The sequence below is a fragment of the Dermacentor variabilis genome, chromosome 6 (genome assembly GCF_050947875.1).
Source record: "Dermacentor variabilis isolate Ectoservices chromosome 6, ASM5094787v1, whole genome shotgun sequence".
NCBI lineage: Eukaryota > Metazoa > Arthropoda > Arachnida > Ixodida > Ixodidae > Dermacentor > Dermacentor variabilis.
The window spans coordinates 8,822,442-8,845,220 of NC_134573.1; the positions used below are offsets into that span (position 1 = coordinate 8,822,442).

Here is a 22,779-nt window from a genome sequence, read left to right on the forward strand (position 1 = left end):
TGATTTTCTTCTAGACATTGTGCGCTTCCATGAATGGATGTTTCGGACTCCAAAATTTCAGACTTGATCGATATTCCAGACTTTTGAATGTACCGTCAGAGTCCCCCTAGAACTAATGCATTTTCACAACCAAATTGTCGTGTAATTTAGGCCCCAAAGTTCGATTTTCCAGACTAAATCGCTCATTCTGAGCCACGCTACCCAATCTTGGGGGCCGCCACGTTGTATTTTCTGCTGGCTTGGCTTCTAGTGGCCCGCTCTATAGCCACCAAAAATAAGACAATAATAGAGCACAACATTCTCCAGTCTGGAGGCCATGCCCGCTCTTCCTTGGCTGACAAAATGCTCAAGCTGACGGGACTTTTTCTTGTTTATTTCTTTTTTTGGTCAGCACTATTCTCATGATCACATAATGTAGAATCCATTTTTATTGATTCATTTATTTTAAAGTTTAGGTTGCTGTTTACTTGTACTACGACTAGTACAGTCGCCGACCGTTTATTCGGACCTCACGGGGACTGCGGAAATGTCCGAATAAACAGGTGTCCGAAAAAGCAGATAAAAAAAAAATGAAATCCTTTATTTCTACGCACTTATTCGGGCTCGGCAGTAGGCTTGAAGAAATTGTGAATGCGCCGTTGCACGCTGTTCCGTTTACGCGCAGTCAGATAAGCCTGAATCTCGGAGAGGGTCGTACGGTCACTATAGGCGGCTGAAAACACAGTCACTGCTTGTACACGCTCCGCATGCGACGGCAGCGTAGCACATGGTGCATCATCTTCCGACTCGGAGTCATCGTCCGGCGGTGCAGCAGAAACCTGACGAATGATCTTGCCGTCGTCGAGCTCTGCGAATCTCAGTACAGGTGTCAGCACCTGTGAAACTGTCAAATGAGACGGTGTCTGGAATTGCAATGGAACCGCTGCGCAGGTCTCGGCAGAACATTTTCCACGTTAGTAGGAGCACATCGGGAGGCGACAAATCTTAGGCCTCCCGGCACCCGCTTGCCGGCATTCCCCAGCGCAGTCTGCGCGGGCACTGTCGGCGCCATTAGACACTTGACGCGATGTTTCCGTATGCCGCATTGGGTCACCGGAAACTCGACGCAGCTCACAAAGCAAACACCACCTGGCCGACACAAGTCGCACAAACGAAAAACGTGGCCTACTCGCAGCGTCATGCACGAAGAAATAAACAAATCAGCTGCTGGATTGTCTTGACATGGCTTACTAAGCTGAAACCGGTACTGCTGTAGAGCCACTCTATCGAACCAGGCAGAAATGATGATGATGAGCGGGGATTTGCAGTAGCGCCGCTTCGTGGGGCAGCAAGGAGGCTCCGTTCAAAACAAACATGGCGTTCAGCAAGTCGAACTATGTACCGGTCAAAGTTGGTGCATGGTGCTCTCGATCGAGTTGGCTCAAGGAGCGTCCGAAAAATTAGACGAGAGGTTGCAAGGTGTCCGAACTTTCGGCAGTTGTTATACATTATGGTCTATGGAGAGAATGGCAGTGCTGCGAAGCAGACCGAATAATCGGGCATGTCTGAATTTTTTGAGTCTGGAAAATCAGTCGGCGACTGTACACACCTGCTCTGTGTCCACAGAGCAGGTGTGTCTCGGAGATGATGTTGCATCTTTGTGTCTGTTTGTGTGGCTTCGCATTTGTGTGTTCGGCACCACCTCGTGTGCCTTCGCAAGAGCCAAGTGGTGGGAAAAAACGTGGCTCGTTTCATTGATCTCTGTGGCGATCTCCAGCAACTGAGATTTCCAACGCGGTGAGGTTCTTCTCAGACTGTATGCGGAGACGACGTCACTCTTGCGCAGATCCAAGCAAATCTGATCGCCTTCAAGCGTAGTATGAGGCAGGGCATTATTAGAGATTTTCTTAAGCCACTCTAAGCCTAATAAAATTTTTTTTTTTTTTTGGCTGAACAGATTTTTCGAACTGTTCAATCTTTCAGACAATTTTTTCAATCCCTGCAAAGTCTGGAGAATTAGTTGGTGACCATATTACTCATCCCGCCTAAATGCTCCAGGACCCTGACATTCTCCTTGTTCGGGACAAACTACACTCTAGTTACACTCTACACTCTACCTCCTATATGAATACACTCTAGTTATTCTGGCGTTGCAGTGATATTCAAGAAGGTGAAGTACAGGATCAGTAATGCATTAAAGAAAAGCAACCAACAACACAATTTAATGTGCTGTCCCAAGAAGCTGAGCATGACATGCCAGAAACCTGCAAAGCTAGTTGTAACACACGTTTCACCCAAGACAATGCAACATCTACACAGACGTGTAGATGTTGGTGTGGTGGGCTTCACGGCTGTGCCACCACACAGACCGCTAACCAGTTCATCCTGATCATGCAGTTTTTCGCCCGCATCATCGTAGACCTGCTCGTGTCTGCCTTCTTGGCAGCCTCTTCTGCCACTTTGGGAAACTTTGTGCCTGCTGCCAACGGAAGCGAACCCAGCATCTGCCTCCTCCCTGTCGCCCATGCTTCAGGACATTTGGCAGCGCCTCCAGCCCCGCTGTAGATCATCGAAACTAATCCAGCTACCGTATCGCCGTCGACAACATCATATGCGCAACCTATAAAGCTGCAACCACCGTCCACAGCGCACTGTGGGCTTCGCGGCTGTGCCACCACACAGACCGCTAACCAGTTCATCCTGATCATGCAGGTTTTCGCCTGCATCATCGTAGACCTGCTCGTGTCTGCCTTCTTGGCAGCCTCTTCTGCCACTTCAGGAAACTTCGTGCCTGCTGCCAACGGAAGCGAACCCAGCGTCTGCCTCCTCCCTGTCGCCCATGCTTCAGGACATTTGGCAGCGCCTCCAGCCCCGCTGTAGATCATCGAAACTAATCCAGCTACCGTATCGCCGTCGACAACATCATATGCGCAACCTATAAAGCTGCAACCACCGTCCACCGCGCACTGTGGGCTGTGCCACCACACAGACCGCTAACCACTTCATCCTGATCATGCAGGTTTTCGCCCGCATCATCGTAGACCTGCTCGTGTCTGCCTTCTTGGCAGCCTCTTCTGCCACTTCAGGAAACTTCGTGCCTGCTGCCAACGGAAGCGAACCCAGCGTCTGCCTCCTCCCTGTCGCCCATGCTTCAGGACGTTTGGCAGCGCCTCCAGCCCCGCTGTGGATCATTGAAACTAATCCAGCTACCGTATCGCCGTCGACAACATCATATGCGCAACCTATAAAGCTGCAACCACCGTCCACAGCGCACTGTGGGCTTCGCGGCTGTGCCACCACACAGACCGCTAACCAGTTCATCCTGATCATGCAGTTTTTCGCCCGCATCATCGTAGACCTGCTCGTGTCTGCCTTCTTGGCAGCCTCTTCTGCCACTTTGGGAAACTTTGTGCCTGCTGCCAACGGAAGCGAACCCAGCATCTGCCTCCTCCCTGTCGCCCATGCTTCAGGACGTTTAGCAGCGCCTCCAGCCCCGCTGTAGATCATCGAAACTAATCCAGCTACCGTATCGCCGTCGACAACATCATATGCGCAACCTATAAAGCTGCAACCACCGTCCACAGCGCACTGTGGGCTTCGCGGCTGTGCCACCACACAGACCGCTAACCAGTTCATCCTGATCATGCAGGTTTTCGCCCGCATCATCGTAGACCTGCTCGTGTCTGCCTTCTTGGCAGCCTCTTCTGCCACTTCAGGAAACTTCGTGCCTGCTGCCAACGGAAGCGAACCCAGCGTCTGCCTCCTCCCTGTCGCCCATGCTTCAGGACGTTTGGCAGCGCCTCCAGCCCCGCTGTGGATCATTGAAACTAATCCAGCTACCGTATCGCCGTCGACAACATCATATGCGCAACCTATAAAGCTGCAACCACCGTCCACCGCGCACTGTGGGCTTCGCGGCTGTGCCACCACACAGACCGCTAACCAGTTCATCCTGATCATGCAGGTTAGTAGTTGGTATCAAGCTCCTTCTAAAAAATCAAGTGATTGCTTTTTGGTTCAGCTGCCAAGCCCACAGTGCTGCATTTTACTTATTTCTGAATGTATTGAAGTCATACATGCCTTGCTACTGTTATCAGGGGACATAGAGACAAACCCCGGTCCTGAAAAAGCCGTCCTCGACGAACTAAAAAAATTGTCTACTGGCCAGGCGACACTAATATCCGAGATGCAGAGCCTCAAAACCCAGCTAACGAGCACAAACTGCACTATTGCTAATCTAAGCACCTGCCTCACAGACTTAGAAAATCTCTGCAAAAATCTTTTAGCTCTCCGAACAGAAGTTGACGCCATTAGCACTAAGACCGGTCAACTAACCCATCGTATGTGCGATATTGAAGAGCGCCTTGACGACTTCGAGAACCGTTCCCGGCACAACAATTTAATATTCTACGGTTTTCCTGACGCTAACCCGAAGGAAACATACGTTCAATCGGAGCAGATAATCATAAGCCACTGTCTTGAACGCTTTGGTCTTATAGTCGAGCCCAAAGATATAGAGCGAGCACATCGACTAGGGCGTTACACCACTAACTGCAAACGACCCATCATAGTGAAGCTTTCATCCTTCAAAACTAAAGAATCTATCCTCTCAAACGGTCCAAAACTAAAACGCACAAATTTCAGCATTGGGGAAGACTTCACGCGTTCAGTTCGAACCGCCCGAAAACAGCTCATTGCCTTTGCTAGGAGCAAATCTGTACCATTTTCGTTACGTTACAAAACATTGCATATTGGAGCCCAGCGATATATCTTTGACACTGCACCAGCAATTGTCAAAGCCATATCGTAGGGATCATGTCGCCGTCAGCAACCACGCCATCAGCAACCACGCCATCAGCACAATAAATGTGCAAGAGCGAATCTTTCATTTTCTGTACTTTATACTAACATACGTAGTTTTCTTCCCAAACGCGTGCTCCTGTCTAATCTAGTACAATCAACCGGCAGTAGTATACTGATACTAACAGAAACATGGCTCAATGACGACACTTCAGATACGGAGGCACTGGCTGACTTGCCGAACTTTAACATTTTTCGCCACGACCGCAAAAATGCACGTGGCGGGGGCGTACTCATCGCCACTAACAAAGAACTATCATGCTCTCTAATCGTTACATCTTCACAACTGGAATCGCTATGGGTAATGTGTCGTGCCCCTCCTGAAGCAATAATACTCGGGGTATGCCACAGGCCCCCTCGAACTGATCCAGATTTCGCCCTCGAACTTAATGAATTATTATCCCAGCTTACTAAAAAACACCCCAATGCACACATCCTCCTTTATGGAGACTTCAACTTCCCTAGCATTAATTGGCTCAATCAGGCTTCACCAACTTCAGGAAATACCGAAGCAAGCGAATTTATCAATGTTTGTCTTAACTTTGACCTCATCCAACAAGTAACAGAACCGACGCACGTCACTTGTGAATCCTCAAACATTCTAGACCTTGTACTAACGAATAACCCCGAAAGATTAAAATCTATCGCATATTTACGAGAAATCGGCGATCACAAAGTCATTCATACCACTTTTAACTTCGTCCCTAAAACACGTCCCGTCTTCCGCAAAACAATTCACTTGTACGACAAGGCTAACGATGAAGCAATTAATAATGAATTACGAGATTTTCTGCCTGTTTTCCAATCCAATTTCGGTTCCCGTTCCCTCAATGACAACTGGCTAGTGATTAAAGACAAAATTACTGACCTGACTAATAAATTCATCCCCACCGCGAGCTTTCTTGCCAATAAAAATAAACCATGGTTCTGTAAAAATTTAAAAAGACTCGAAAATAAGAAAAAGCGCCTTTTTCATACTGCGAAATGTGATGGAAGTCCGAGCGCATGGGACAGGTACTATTCTGCGGAAGACACTTATTACACTGCAATTCGGAAAGCGCAAGAAACATTTTATCATAACGACTTAGCTAAAATTCTAAAAGCTAACCCTAGAAAATTTTGGGAAGTCATAAACCCGCAACAAACACATGGCGTCACACTTACTAGCGATAAAGACGAAATTATGAGCGGCGCTGTTTGTGCTGACACTTCTAACATCGCGTTTTCATCCGTGTTCACTGAAGAAGCCGACTTGCCTCTTCCTACGCTACCTACTGCGACACTGCCAATGATGGCCCCTGTTGAAATTTTTGTCGCTGGCATTTCATCACTCATTGACAAATTAAAACTTTCATCATCGGCTGGTGTCGACGATATTAACTCAAAACTGTTAAAAAATACTAAAGAAATTATTGCAGTGTATTTTTCGATGCTCTTCTCACTTTCACTTGAAACAGGAATCTTACCAGACGACTGGAAAGAGGGCAAGGTCATTCCAGTCCACAAATCAGGTAACAAACAATCCCCCCTAAATTACCGCCCCATTTCACTAACAAGCGTCCCATGTAAAATTATGGAACACGTCATATACTCTCACATTATGCACTTCCTTGACACTAACAATTTTTTTCATCCTTCCCAGCACGGATTCAGTAAATCTTTATCTTGTGAAACTCAACTTGCCATATTTCTTCATGACCTACACTCTAATCTCGACCTGAACCTTCAGACCGATGCAATCTTTCTCGACTTCACAAAAGCATTCGATACAGTATCATTCAAACGCCTTATACTAAAACTCTCCCAGCTGAATTTGCACCCTAACGTTTTCGCATGGATCGTAGCATTTCTCAACAAACGCTCCCAGTTTGTTTCAATTAAAAGTAGCCGCTCCAGCTCCCTCCCTGTAACATCCGGCGTCCCCCAAGGATCTGTACTCGCACCCCTCTTATTCCTCATATATATTAACGACCGACCAGCCTGTACATGTATCCTCCCATATCCGTTTATTTGCCGACGACTGTGTCATCTATCGCACAATTACAAAGATTTCTGATCAAACTGCACTCCAACATGACCTTAACCTTGTACAACAGTGGTGTGATCTTTGGTTAACAAAGCTTAATCCTACTAAATGCAAGCTCGTTTCCTTTCATCGCAAACTTAATCCCCTATCATTCTCATACCTAATCTCCCACTCCACTGTCGAACAAGTTCAAACATACAAATATCTAGGCGTCACCTTATCCTCTGACCTTTCATGGAACGCACACATCAGCAATATCATATCATCCGCGAACAGATCCCTCGATTTCTTAAAGCGTAATTTGCGTCACGCACCATCAGACATAAAACTTCTCGCGTACAAATCACTCATCGGATCGAAACTAGAATATGCAGCGCCCATCTGGAGCCCGCACCAGGCATACTTAAGAAACGAACTAGAATCTGTACAAAATTGTGCCACTAGGTTCATCCATTCTTCACATTCATACGACATAAGCATATCATCCCTAAAACGTAAAACTGATCTTGCTAATCTTTCTGTGCGTCGCCACATCGCCAGTCTTTGTTTGTTCCACAAATTATTTCACGGTCCGCTCAATCAAGTACCGTTTATCATCCCACCGGTGCGCATATCCCCCCCGTACGTCCCATCCTTACTCAATCGCACGCGCACGTGCTCGCACCACTACTTTTGCAGCCTCATTTTTTCTTCGCACAACAGTGGACTGGAATGGCCTTCCCCGGAACATTGCAGCCATCACGTGTTCATCAACTTTTGCGGACAACTTAACTACATTTGTTTCTCATGAAGAACCCACCCCTTATGTAATACCCCCTAACCGGGGTCTTTAAGGTAATAAAGTGAAGTGAAGTGAAGACGTGTAATCAACACCTCCTAAACAACCAAATGTATGTGTATTGCTTTCACTCAGACACCTACTTGGTATTGTAAAACCTCGTGAATTCAACGTACGTTAATTTGAACAAATTGATAATTTGGACTCCTCCTTTGGTCACGGGAGGCATACGCATTACTTATACCTGCCAGGTCTCCTGATTTTTCCGGGAGACTCCTGAATTTTGATGACTTTGTACGATTGTACGACGGAGAAAGAAATCTCCTGGAAATGCCCGCATGTTCGTCCCAAAGCAAGCTTCAGTTTGGCAACGTAGCACCAGAGCTCGCATGATGCCAATTGTCATCGTCATCTCTGAAGAGCACGAAAATACGTAGCAGACCACCCGAAGCATTTGCAAAGTGGGAGGCGGACTGCCAGTAGTTGCAGTATGAGAACACAGCGCCATCACTTTAGTTCAGTAAGCTGCGAGGCGCATTGCAGGCGTGGCAGTGCTCGTGTCAGCTTCTGCCCGCTGTGTTTCTTTCCCGTGCAGGTTTTGCCTAAAGCCCCTCCATAAACGTTTCCGCCGACCAGGTTAAGTACCGCCAACCTGCCCTCCTCCTCCACGCTCCTCTCCCACTCACCTCCTTAGCTTCCGGCGTCAAGTGGAACTTATGTAGGGGCAGCTTGCTGTTCCGAGTGGAAGTGACACTTTGTTTTTTAGCGTTGTTTACTCTCGCGCCGCTGGAGAGGCTTTAATTGCACGAGCTGCAGTTGAAACTGTGAATGCGATTCCATCCAAGAACCACCGCCTACTGTAACCAGCGATCTGCTCGTGTTCTCTGCTTCGCGTCAACCTGCGACGGGTTGTGGCACGAGCGACCACGTACAGTGGAATGTAGTGCCTGGGCGCTTGGAGACCACTGCCGTTTTTCGTGCATTTGGACAACAGCGACCGTGAACTACTACTTCAGCGGAATACAACAGCTTGTCCCCTTTGCATTCTTCTTATGGTGACTGCCACAGCTCTGCTAAGCACACGCGGGTGTCTTACCATCGTCTAACAGCAGTCAAAGCGGAAATTCCCGCAGCGCAACTCCAGGAAGCGGAAACGCCGGAACCGGAAATTTTTAAACCGGGAATGCCGGAACCGGAAATACCGGAACCGGATTTGGTGTGAGAGGAAAAGACGGCGCACAACAAAGGTTGTCGCTACTTAAGAAAGCGGCGGTGGCGCGTACCGTATTTACACGATTGTAAGTCGACTCGAATGTAAGTCGACCCCCCCATATCGCTTGACCGAAAAAAAAAAAAAAAAAAACCTGAGGGCGCATTCGATAACGAAAATTTATTAGTAGCTGACATGGTCACTGGATACTCGTCTTCACTAGTGCTGCCATCGTCATCGTTGCTGCGGTCCCACAGCGCGTCGTGGTCCAGCGAAATTTCAAATTTGGCAAACGACCGCACCAGGATATCTTGCAGAACAGCAGCCCACGCCAAATGCACCCAACCACACGCAGCCGTCAGGGAGGCTTTTTGACAGGTCCGGTTGGCGTAATTTCGCAGTCTTCTGCCGCCAGCCACTCGTACTCACGGCGGAGCAGAATCTTAAAATTAAGGCGAAGGTCCGGGCTTGTTTCATGACCACGTCACGCTTCACTGGCAGGGACCGATCACGCATTTCAGCAACGCTGCCGCAAGCTTAGCCTACAGCTCCGGAAAGCGTCCAGACTTCGGCATGTGGGAAATTTCTCACTTGCCGCCACAGGGTGAAAATTTCGCTTCACTGCAGTCGCCACTCTCGCACCACCCGTTTAGAAACATCGAAATTGCGGCCCGCTGCGCAGTGATTTGTTTCTTCGGCGTAAAGGATGGCAGCCCTCTTGAACGCTGCTGTGAACGAGTGCTGAAAGATTAGTGGGCCTGCAGCACTCATGACGACTGGGGAAGCATAGAAGTAGCACGTAGCCGGCAGTCAAGTGGAGCGCGTCAAAAAGATGGTCAAACCAATGCCAATGCCTTTAAACAGAGAAAGAGAAACCCGCGAACGGTGTCTGCTCTTCCATGAACTACCGATACTACCCGCAAGCGCCGCCGTTCTAAGGGTGCCGCCGCAAATGGGAACAGCGGCGCTTCCATCAACTATCGACACCCCCCATGAGTGTTGCATGTGCTGTAAGACTCTCAAAAATGTTGAAAAACCCTTCTGAAAAGCGAACAAACACGTGAGATAGCGAAAAGATACGAGTAGGACCATAGAGCAAACATAGAATTGTAACTACGTTGTAGCTCTCGTTGGTATCGCTTTTTTTTGGCGGGGCCATGTTTTGGTTTCGATTGTAAGTCGACCCCCCAACTTCAGACTTTCAAATTTTAAAAAAGGGGTCGACTTACAATCGTGTAAATATGGTAGGTGCAGGGGCTTTAGTTTTGCCTAGTGGTAGTACTAGCTTTCCCTCACACGCCGTTTTGTTTTTCTGGTTGCAGTGTGCTATCTCATGCCGTAAGTGCTATGATAGCACTTTGCTGTCTGCCATGGTGCTCAGCAAAGAAAGGAAAAACTACCTTCAAGTGTTCTTGAAACGGTACACGACACAGTTCAGTTGTATTATTGCATCGCGGAAAGTCAGCACCATGCATTCTGCACCATCTGCAACTGCAACATCAGTATATCCCACAGCGACAAAAACTGACATTGTTGCTCATGTTTTGTCGAAGAAGCACACAAACAATGTTGAATGCCAAGAGAAACAGCATCGAATGCCGCAGTTTTTCGGCAGGCAGGATGGCGACAATGAAGTGCGAAATGTTTGTTTATCGATTTTCTATTGGAGCAGAACATACCATTGAGCGTCTCCGACCACGTGAGGCCCTTGCTGTGGAAAATGTTCCCTACATCTGATGTTGCGAAGCGCTATGCCTGTTCTAGAACTAAGACAACAACCATTGTCGGTGAAATGGCAGACCATGCACAAGAGTGTATGGGGAGTGCCCTGAAAAGACGACTTTTTGCGGTTGCCACCAACAGCTCTAACGACAGCCAGTGTAAGAGTTGGAGTCTGGTATGTAAAAGTGATAGCTGGCCCATGCTGTCATCCGGCTCTTCCACGCTAGGGACATGGTTGAAGGGAGGAACATGTCATCGAGAACTAGGAGTACGGAATTTATTTGCAATATTTACACGAAGACAGGAGAATGTTACGTCTCATCAGTCTAGTATGACTGGGAACGAAGCACCTCAAACAGCCGAAAATGGCTGCTTAAACTCCCTATGTCCTCCCTAGATCCCCAGTCAAGGGAAAACTGCCATCCAACCTTTGTCCAATCGGGGCATCCAAAGTCTTCAATGTACCTGCCTTTGAGAGCGAGGGAACACACACTCATCCCCGCACTTTTGTATTACTGATCACACCGAGGAGAGAGGGCCCTCATAGACGGGGTTGCCACTCTCTATTCAAGCTGGCGCATCTCGATTTCAGAACCGACTCCGCAGTTAGCCTGTCAAACGATTGTGTCTCTCAAACGACTGTGACATTTACTGGGGCCCGTGAGAAAGCACTGTAAAGCACCCATTTCCAGTTCTCTTGCTCCAGTTAAACCGTGAAGACGACAGCGATCCAACTAAGAATACTCGGTCTGCCAAACGTGGGTAGCCTTGCTGGTGCCGTTGGGCTGTCCGAAATAGGCGCATTGTTGGCTTCATGAAATGATACGTCACAGCGGGTTGGGATAGGTTCGAAGGTCACTACCACCGCAGGCTGATTATAACACCAGGCACAGCTGTACCCAATCGTGGTCACCTTCTTTCCTGAAGAATCTGGCCTTGTCGAAAGTGGACTGCTTACCTTAAGCACCCTAGAAGGACCTTTAAAGGGACGCAACATCACCAAGTTAATTATAGACAGGCTTACATCATTGGATGGGCCGCTGTCGAATTAGATAGCTTTTTGTTCAGATAATGTCTACATGATGATGGGGAAGAAAAATAGCGTAACGGCAGTGCTAACAGCGGCCCACAAAAGCATTGTAAAACTTGGATTCCCATACCATTTGATAAACATTGCTGCTGAAAAGGTAGCGTCCCGTCTCCCATCAAAGGTGGACGAAGTCATTGTGAACATTTTTTTTATTTGGAAAAAAGTGACAAAATAAAATGTGCACTCAAGCATTTTCATGAAATTCACAATAAGGAGTTTTGCAAGATCTTAAAGCAGGTTCCAACCCGATGGCTTTCGTCAGGAAAATGCCTGGAAAGGCTCCTGAATCAATGGGTGCCACTCTTGAGTTTTTCCTTTAAGAAGTGAAAAAGGACGTCCCCCATTTTCGACCTACAACAACATCCCCAAAATGCCAGCAGTGTCAGCAGAAGCTGAAGACTCTGAGCAGCACCAGTTCAGGCAAAAGAGAAAGACATCTGTTGAATCTACACATGTGCCTGTGAAAAAAGCAGACTACTGATGTGTGCAAGACTGGATCAACTTGTATAAGACATGAGGAGCGGCATTTTTCTATTCTTTAGCTCAGAGTTGAACAAAGCTTGCTGTCTGTTTTTGAATAACATTATTCCCGTTTTTGTGGCAGTAAACTGCCACCTGCAAGCACAAGCACCTCTAATACACAAGCTACAGCCTATACTTTTTGATCTTCTTGAGGACATGCTTTCCAGTTTTTAAAACTTATTGTGCGCAAACAAACAGGGACGAAGAATAGAAGAAACACAAGGACGAGCGCTTTCTAACAACTGGTTTTATTTTTGAAGAACCACCTGCTTATATACCCACAGATCTGCGCGATCTAGTCAAACAGAGCACGCCTATAGCGCATATAATACACACAGATCTGCGCGATCAAGTCAAGAGAGCACATCTACAGTACATATACCACTTGTGATAAAAAACACAAAGACGTGCACCAAAGCCACCCGGTCAACATAAGAACAGCAACGTGCATGAAACATCCACTTACGATAAAAATGCGTTAAAGATGTGATGATAGAAGTGAATTTTCTTTATCCAACAATGAAACCGATGGATGGCTGATGCATTTCTCTTTTTGTTTTTCAATCCAGTGTGCTTCCACAATTTCCGTCGCGGTTTGATTCCTATTCCTATACAATATGTTGGTGCTACTAAGACAGGGGGAGCAATTATGTTCTTGGCAATGCATTGCCAAATGCGTGCTAGGGCGACCTTTCAGACTGGACAAGTGTTTCCTTAACCTCGTGTTAATGCATCTCGCAGTCTGCCCTACGTACACATGACCACACGTCATAGGGATCTGATAAACAACGTTCATCGCGCAATCAACAAACTGGTTCTTGCGCGGATGTTTAACATTACATTCTTTCTTTGCATCATCCTTTCTTTCGAACTTATTTTTAACTTTAGAGCACACACTACCTATTTTGTTTTTCGCCAAAAATACCACTTTTACTGCGTAACTACCAGCCACCTTTTGAAGTCTGTGTGAAAGGCCGTGCACATACGGAATCACTGAAATCTTGGAAGCTACATCCTTTTGCCTTTGATTCTTTTTGCATTGTCCTTTATCCTGTTTAAGTTTTTTCATTAGCCTATCGCACGGCGCCAACATTACAGCGAGCGGGTACCCAGCCTTTCTCAACCTATCAACTTGCTCAACTTGCGCAGGTACTTGTCTGAACTACAGCTTATACAACCCAGCAGTTCTGGTCCCTATTATCGCGGTCTGTGAGTGCAGAGCATGGGTGTTAAGCTGGTTCCTGAAACTTGGGGAATGCCCTGATGAGGTGTTGCTGGTGACCGGATGGTTGCCCCCGTCTTCAGGACACGGGAGAAGAATGATCAAGATCTTGAGGTCAGAGAGCCGGAGACAGGTTATACATTTCAAAGAATGTCTAAAGGTGGCCTGTTCATCTGCTTCCGATGTTCTTTTCAACGTGAAGGCCTTTCGGGACTGGTGGAGACACAACTATTGTAACTGAGGCTATATGGAACGATGTTCGTCGAAAATTGCCGAAGAAGAAGAAAAGAGAAGTGCCAGAGGGACGCCTTCTATTACTAGGGGGTGCAATGGTGGAAGCACGGCATCAGCAGGTACTCAAGTTGGGGCTGAAGTTCTGCGTGGCACCAAGGATCGACATCGTCGACAGGTTAGCACTTACAAGGGACATTGCCAGGAGTGTACCAGAGAAAGAAAAAGAACGATGTGTGGTGGAATGTGTGGACGTGGTGGCCAAAGCTTCGGTAAGCGATGGATCCAAACCCAATGTTGATAGGACTGCTAAGTATTTGGTTGAGAATAATCTGCGTGTTGTTCAAGCAGACAAGGAAGGCTTTCTGGTTGTTTTACCGAATGATTGTTACTTAGAAAAGGCTTTCCTAGCGGTGAATAAGTGCTTTAAGAAATGTGACGTGAGTGTAGAAAACGTAAAAAAGAAGGTGGTGGAGTTATTGAAGAAATGTGACCAAGAAAAGCTTGCGTCACATGTAAAGAACTTAAAAGGAATGAAATTGGAGATATATTTTACAGCAAAAACCCACAAACAAGGAATTCCGTTTAGGCCAATTGTGTCCGAGCGAGGGTGTTGGCAGGTTATGGTCGCCGAGTTCCTGCATAATATGTTGAATTCCTTAGAAGTACAGGATCCGTTCTTATTGAATAACTCGGAAGGCCTTGTGAATTTTCTGGCATCAGATAAGACAAGCTGCAGCTGGGGATTCAGCATAGACGTTCAAGATCTCTACTACTCCTTACTGCATGGGCCCCTAATGTGCAGTGTTAAAGATTGCATAACTAAAGAGAATGACGAGGTGTCTTTCCGCAACACTTGTGGCATGGCCGTTGAATCCTTTCTTGAACTTCTGCATTTTTATTTAGCGAATACACAAGTAGGATTCTGTGGTGAAACGTATATACAGGCAAAGGGTGTGTGCATCGGGTCAAAGGTAGCTCCCATCCTAAGTAGCATTTTTTTGGGAAGCATAGACAGAGAGTTGGCCAAAGATTTAGAAGGTGTAGTAAATAAGGTATACAGATATGTCGATGACTACTTGATTTTAGGCTGTCATGTAGACAAGGGTGCTTTCAGGAATAGGGTTGTAGAAGCCTTCAATTCTCAGGGCAAGGGTTTAACGTTTACTTCTGAAGGACCGGTAGATAACAAGGTACAATTTCTTGATGTCAAGTTAGAATTCCTACCGGAACATGTATGTTGGTCATTTTCACCCCGAGCTGGAAAACCGCTAATGAATTATGCCTCAAACTAGGCTTGTGAAGAATGGCATAGTCATTTCGTGTTTCCGGTCAGCGTTGTTGAATTCATGTCACCACACCGTAAAGAGTGCATTTTTTGAGCAAGTTGATAGGTTGAGAAAGGCTGGGTACCCGCTCGCTGTGATGTTGGCATCATGCAATAGGCTACTGAAAAAACTTAAACAGGATAAAGGACAATGCAAAAAGAATCAAAGGCAAAAGGATGTAGCTTCCAAGATTTCAGTGATTCCGTATGTGCACGGCCTTTCACACAGACTTAAAAAGGTGGCTGGTAGTTACGCAGTAAAAGTGGTATTTTCGGCAAAAAACAATATAGGTAGTGTGTGCTCTAAGGTTAAAAATAAGTTCGAAAGAAAGGATGATGCAAAGAAAGAATGTAATGTTAAACATCCGCGCAAGAACCAGTTTGTTGATTGCGCGATGAACGTTGTTTATCAGATCCCTATGACGTGTGGTCATGTGTACGTAGGGCAGACTGCGAGATGCATTAACACGAGGTTAAGGAAACACTTGTCCAGTCTGAAAGGTCGCCCTAGCACGCATTTGGCAATGCATTGCCAAGAACATAATTGCTCCCCCTGTCTTAGTAGCACCAACATATTGTATAGGAATAGGAATCAAACCGCGAGGGAAATTGTGGAAGCACACTGGATTGAAAAACAAAAAGAGAAATGCATTAGCCATCCATCGGCTTCATTGTTGGATAAAGAAAATTCACTTCTATTATCACATCTTTAACGCATTTTTATCGTAAGTGGATGTTTCATGCACCTTGCTGTTCTTATGTTGACCGGGTGGCTTTGGTCCACGTCTTTGTGTTTTTTATCACAAGTGGTATATGTACTGTAGATGTGCTCTCTTGACTTGATTGCGCAGATAAGTGTGTATTATATGCGCTATAGGCGTGCTCTGTTTGACTAGATCGCGCAGATCTGTGGGTATATAAGCAGGTGGTTCTTCAAAAATAAAACCAGTTAGAAAGCGCTCGTCCTTGTGTTTCTTCTATTCTTTGTCCCTGTTTGTTTGCGCACAATAAGTTTTAAAGATGAATTTGTTCCAACTAGGCCGACTCGCAGTCTTGCGTCATCCTTTCCAGATTTGTGAGGCCAGCGCTGCTGAAGAAGCACAAGGACGTCCATCTAATTCGCTACCAGAGCAGAGATACACAAAAGGACAACAAATACATGGTAATTGGGCAACAAGCTAGGTGCGTTGTTAACTCCAGCCAAGTGAGAAAATATTATTTTTTGAGGATGTTAGAAAGTGTATGGTTTCTGCTTGCGACTACATGCGCCTCAAATTTCCTTTTGGAAATGGTGCACTGGTCAACGCAAGAGTTGCGGATACAGAGGCCATTGATAACATGTCATTTAAGAATGTCCTTTTCTTTGTTGAACGGTTCCCAACGTTATTGTCGCAGCAAGAGCAAGAGACCAGAGATTAAACTATTAATATTCTGGAAATGGAATTTGTAAAACTGCAGGATTTTGGAATTCCTCCAAATCTGCTGCAAGAGGAAAGGCTAGATATGCAGTGGAGATCAATCTCGCCGCTTAGAGGTGCCGATGCACTTTTGAAATTCAGCTGTATTGCTCTCAATCTTGCACAGCGATGCTGAATGCAAGCAGCAATTCAGCATTGTGAGGAAGAGTCGCACTGAGTTCCGTGCTTCTATGTCGAACAAGACACTTGGACAGGTTCTTCAGGCCAAATGTCACAGGCGTGGACCATGCTGTTGCAGGTGTATTCCGAGAACTTCTTAAAAAGGGCCAAGTTGGCCACCACAAGAATTTAGCAGCAGTGAAATAAAAATGCAACGGTGGATTTGCGTAGTGCGTTATGACGAGCCCATGCCCCTGCGAAGAGCAGCATCATGGCAGCGCTCTTGCAGTCGCCAATTTCAATGCATGCGCGTAATGGGGAGCTTTTCCGGTAAAGTTGGCTATATCAGCTCTATGCTTGTATGAGAACAACAGGAATGCCAGGAGGCTTCATGCCTCTTCGTGTCTTCATAGCCTTTATTGCAGTTACTGCCATGCATAACACCGCGCTGGTTGCGTGCGTTCATAACTGCATGGTTGCCATCCATGACTGTCAATAGCGCCCGCAGTTTCGTCCATAATGGTTGCGGCATGCATTAGTTTCGTTTTGGTTCGGTGTGCTTGTCAGCCGCATGCCTTCATAACTGCATGGTCGCCATTCATAATTGCATTGATGCTGACTGCATGCTTTCAGAACTGCGTTGTCGTCCATGACCACATCGAAAGCGACCACGGTTTCTCATCCAACAGGCAATTTGCGTGTCCATCCAAATTATTGGTCAGCGTCTGTAACAAAGTTTTCAGAGCACATGTGCATTAAGGAATTCTGTTTTGATAAGGAAGACATGGAAGACCTGAACTTTGCGACTCCCAAGCATGGTGTACTCCAGATAATGAATTATGCACACTACATAAAGCTTGTCTCAAGAGAAATTCTATACACAATGATACGGGGCTGTAATTCCAAAACTCATCTTGAAAGGAAGAAATTGTCATCCCCCCAAGTGTAGCATGAAGTTACAAAGGATATGGTTGTCCCAGAAAAAAGTTTGCAGTTGAAGAAAAATTTGTTGTGGTCCAGAAATTGAACCTGGGACCGACACTCTTCCATGGTCAGCTTACTAGGAGGCTAGCAGATCGCAGAGCAAGGGCAAGTTCATTGACTATTCGAAGCACAGGGACATTGAATATGGCAAATCAGTTCTTTAGAATCTCACAAGGTAGAGAGAGATTCATATTCATGAAAGAAAAAAATTGGTTTTATCCCAAGACCAAGGCAAATTTTTCTTCAGCTGTGAAGCTTTTTTCTCAGGAAACAAGTGCTGTCTTTTTTTTTTGTTATAGATGAGGATTTCACAGGAGCTCAGTAGGCTTTTGTGGGAATCAGCATTACCAAAGGCTACTCACTAGTGGTAACTACCGGCCTTGTTCACTTGCCTCTTGGTGTTATTAGTTTTGTTTGTCTCCATCAAACTACTTGAAGCACTTCAAACCATTCGGTGGCTGCCATGCATCTTACCATTGGCTGTGAGTATTTTTGTCATGAGAATTTCAGAGAGGAAACAGTTGACCACTACTTTCACTCGTGCAAGGGTGCAGTTTTTGGGTTTTAAAGACCTTTGCCTGTTTTCTGATGAAGTGGAACATAACCGAAAGTGCACCCACTGAGCTAGCTGTGGCCTGGCCCTGGTGATGGCACCGGTTGTTTCAATGAGTGCAGCTGAACGGCCATTGGAAAAAAAAACTACTTTTTGTTAGGTTATGCAATATTACCATATTTACTTGTGTAAGGCTCACTTTTTACCTCACTTCGGAGTGCAAAAAATTCTGAAAAAAGTTTGACTAAGCGTCGCGTGCGTACCTACATGCTGGTTAATTTCTGCCAGCAGCAGCTAGATGGCACTAGTTACTGTCCTGCCATGGGTGGCATCATCGTCATCACCATATCCTGGCAAATCATGCAGCACAGATTCAGTGCTTGTCAATGGTGTCGACTGTGCTACGGTGTGTTGCATCATGCTTTTGGCCGAATACAGGGGCATTGCTTCAAAGATTTGCACATGGATTTCGAATCGGGGGGCATGCGATTTCACTCGAGACTGTTGTCAAAAGGTGATGGGAATCTCAAACACTAAGGATGGCATGGAGGATGACAAGCTTTGAAAGGATGCCATTGAGGCATGCTCTTCAAACGACGAGCACAGTGAAAGTGACAACTGAGTAAGTGTGGTTACCACTGGTGGTTGTGTTATTCTGCATAGAGCACTTTGAGGCATCAGTGTGTAGCCAGTGAGTGTGTAAAGCTTACACCCTGTAAAAAATAAAAAAAAGAACTGGGCCCTACAGGAGTAAATCTGCAAGTAAATAATGAAGAAAATAAGTGGACTCCTGTGGATTCTAAGGAAAACATTGCAATTGGTTGAAAGTGCTGTGGTTTGTCGCCTTGTTGGCAGCACACCTGTTTTCCAAACAATCAGATTATTTGCTTTCTTCTTCTTTCTTTTCCGCACTAAGTCATCATCTAGCAGCAGATCATCCATAAAATGTCGTAGATTCTTGCAAATTCCATAATGCTCTGGTTGACAAACTTGGAAATTACTGTATTTACTCGAATCTAACGCACACTTTTTTTGATAAAATGGGTCCAAAAATTGCGTGCGCGTTAGAATCGAGTATGGCCCTAAACCTGCGTTATCACATTGCCATCAGCATTTCAAGATGGCCGCTTTGTACACGCTTCGAACCTAGCTGCCGTAGCTTCCTCCATGTGCTGTAGTACGCGTGCTTAGGTTAGTACACCATCCATCTTCTGGTTTTCTACGTTTGCTCTGTCAGCATGGAAGTGCCGACTGTGAAGACACGCGATGCCGCAAATAAAAGTAAAGTGATCATGTGTGTGGAGATGGACGGAAATCGGGCCGCATCACGGGCGTTTAGAGTTCCAGAAACTGGCGTGCGGGACTGGCACAAACAGAAGAGGCGTTCTGCTCCGGTGGCTGCTGTGTGTGGCGCTGCCACGCGGCCCCTATCTTGAAATCGACCTACGACGGAGACAGTGTCTACCCATCTAGGTTCACTGCGCTGCGTTCTTGTCGCTTAGTTCGCATTGAAGCAAGGGGCCGCACAAAGGTAAATTCGCTCGCTCCTGCTACAGCACTTCCCCACTCCAGTGTTTTGATAAGTCATTGAGTAAGACGTGTTCATATATTCTTGTGTATGCGTGATGCCATGCTTGTTAATTTAGTTAGTAAGCGAATATTTAGAAGTTAATACGGCCGATAAAACAGCTATCTTTTCATATAGATGTCTACTAATTGGCTATCGCAATAGACGCTTTGCCTTTTGGGCGAAACTGCGACTTTTTCTATCTATCGCAGCTTAGTGTATTGGGAATAAATCTGTTTTTCCAAATGAGAGAAAGTTGTATTTCTGTATGAAAGACTGGGGTGCGTGGTGAAGGACTTTCTCTTTTTTTAGGTCACGTTACACGGGTGTGCGTTCAATCGTGGACACGTTAGAATCGAATAAAAACGGTACATAGTTTCTGGTTGATAATTTGATATTTTATTCTGCAACATGAGTAGTCTCATTTTCTTGGTCGGTTGTTTTTGCCTTGCAGATGAAGAAAATGGAGATGTGGAATCACAAGCCATGGACACAACGTGATGGCACCAGAATCGGCACATCTAAGGGGAAGGGAGGGGAGAGCATTTATAACAATACATCTTTATGTAGAAGGTGTAGAGCCTAGCAATGTACAGAAATGAACCGACATAGCATTGTTTCAAAAATAAATGTGCTGATATGAAGGTCTTCTTTTTCTAAGATTCCCATTTGGTGAAATGGAATTTATAACATAATATGCTGAAACAAGCTAAAGGGCAGCAGACCTGATGCTATACACATTTTGTGAACTTTGACATTTAGAAAGTGGGACTCAGATATGCTTTATATTTAGTATTACCCTCAGGGCCAGATGCATTACAGAGGGGAGTGGAACATACGGGAAAAAAGACACGATGCAGGTTTTGTTCTGTTAACGCTTCTATACTATATTTCACACTTGGTAGGCAATACTGCCACAGTGGTCCTAGTGCTATGCGGTTTAGCGTAGGGGTTAGCAGTATTCTCCCTTAGCAGTAGGTCTCCTTCTGCAAGTTTGCCGTGCAGTTCTTATTGGCTTCACTTATTAAGGGTGTCTACCAAGTTGACATTTCCAAATTCCCTGAGTTCCAGGTTTTCCCGGAGTGCCTTTGTAAAACTTTCTGAGTGACAGAACTTTGTTTTCTGTCCAAACAGGCTGACGCCACGTCACCCAATGCTGTCTCTAATAAGCATGTTAAAAAATATAACGGTAACGACAGCCCAGTTTGAATAGTAAGTAGTAGCGCTTATTTTATTCAAAAAGAAAACAGAATCGAGGTCTTAGTAATATGCACAGCGAATAAAATATGCTCTAAAAATGGTAAAACCCATTGCAAATTGAATTGAACATTTTTGAAGGTAATGGAACCGTTTTCTACCGTTGCTGCAATGGCACGTAGCGATAGAAAGCGCCACAAGTTTTATGCAATGCGTCTCAGTTTCAAAAAAGTCTGTATTACGAACAGCATAAGCCCCAGGATATTCCCTATGCAAAGGAAAGTAATGCAACCATTTTCTACCGTTGCTGCTATAGCGCATAGTGATAGAAAGCGCCAAAAGTATTATGCAACGCGTCTCAGTTTCAGAAAAGGTCTGTATTGCGAGCAGCATAAGCCGCAGGACATTCCCCATGCAAAGGAAGGATATGTAACCGTTTTCTTCCGTTGCCGCGATGACGCGTAGCAAGAAAGCGCCCCGAGTGTTATGCTATGCGCCTCAGTTTCGGAAGAGTATTGCGAGCAGCATAAGTCACAGGATATTTACTATGCGAAGGAAAACAATGCAACCATTTTCTACCGTTGCAGCAATTGCTCGTAATGATAGAAAGCGCCAGGAGTGTTATGCAACGCGTCTCAGTTTAAGAAAAGTCCGTATCGCAAGCAGCATAAGCCCCAGGAGATTCCATATGCAAAGGAAGGCAATGCAACCGTTTCCTACCGTTGCAGCAATGGTGCGTAGCGATCCAAAGCGCCCCGAGTGTTATGCAACGCGTCACAGTTTCAAAAAAGTCTGTATTACGAGGAGCGTAAGCCCCCGCAGATTGCACACGCAAAGCACGGCAACGAAACCGCTTTCTACAGTTGGAGCGATGGCGCGTAGCGATCTAAAGCGGCGCGAATGTTTTGCAACGCGTCTCAGTTTCAGAAAAGTCTGTATTACGAGCAGCATAAGCACCAGGGGATTCCCTACGCAAAGAAAGGTAATCCAACTGTTTTCTACAATTGCAACGATAGCGCGTAGCGATGGAAAGCTCTGCGAGGGTTATGCAACGCGCCTCACTTTCAGAAAAGTGTATTACGAGCAGCATAAGCCCCAAAGAATTGCCTATGCAAAGCAAAGCAATGAAACCTTTTTATACAGTTGCAGCGATGTCACGTAGCGATGGAAAGCGCCCCAAGAGTTTTGCAACGCGTCTCACTTTCAGAAAAGTCTATTGCGAGCAGCATAAGCCTTATAGGAGATTCCCTACGCAAAACAAGGTAATGCAACCGTTTTCTACATATGCGGCGATGGCGCGTAGCGATCGAAAGCACCCGGAATGTTTTGCAACGTGTCTCAGTTTCAGAAAGGTCTGTATTGCGAGCAGCATAAACCCCAGGAGATTCTCTATGCAAAGGAAAGTAATGCAACCGTTTTCTACCGTTGCAGTAGACAGTTTTAGTATAGCGTACGCTATTCCATTGCGTACGCTAAAAAATAGCGGGTCGTCACTGCGCATGCGCTGAACGCTAAACGAAATAGCGGGTATAGCAGGCGTACGCAACGCAAACGAGTTAGCGTTAGCGTTTTTGCGGGGTTTGCGGAGCTTGCGGGAAACATGGCGGCGGTCCCGGGCTGCCCACTTCGAATTGAATTTGGCGTTGCTTTTGTAAAATGCACTTCGTTCGTATCAAATGACTGTGTAAACGGCTTTCGCTTAGTCTCAGGCCGCTTCGACGGCAGGGTATTGTCGATAACCTCGTGGTGTTTTCGAGATCGCTTCTCGTTTCGAACGAGTCGAAGCCTAACGAAAGAAACGTTCGAGATGTCAGCGCCACCTGTCGCTAAAGGCGCGAAATAGCCGCAACGACGGTATATGGCCTCTGAGATCCGAAGATATCGCGGGCCAACTAAAATTTTAGAAAACGTGCGCTGCTTAGCGTACGCTATAT

The 22,779-nt window shown here is 46.0% G+C and overlaps 1 protein-coding gene across 4 annotated transcripts in view; it reads left to right on the forward strand.

Moving 5' to 3' along the window:
• The window catches only part of thoc7 (THO complex subunit 7), a 64,301-nt gene extending 44,009 nt beyond the window's left edge, over positions 1-20,292 (forward strand). For 2 of the 4 annotated variants that reach the window (XM_075694751.1, XM_075694752.1), the window contains exon 6: positions 18,851-18,921. In XM_075694751.1, coding sequence (XP_075550866.1) covers positions 18,851-18,906 — 56 coding nt within the window. In that variant the 3' untranslated portion in view covers positions 18,907-18,921. Of the gene's footprint in view, positions 1-18,850; positions 18,922-19,960; positions 20,017-20,102 lie in introns of those variants that run through there. The other 2 variants (XM_075694754.1, XM_075694753.1) reach the window with 2 other exon arrangements.
• Positions 20,293-22,779: the final 2,487 nt, after the last annotated feature.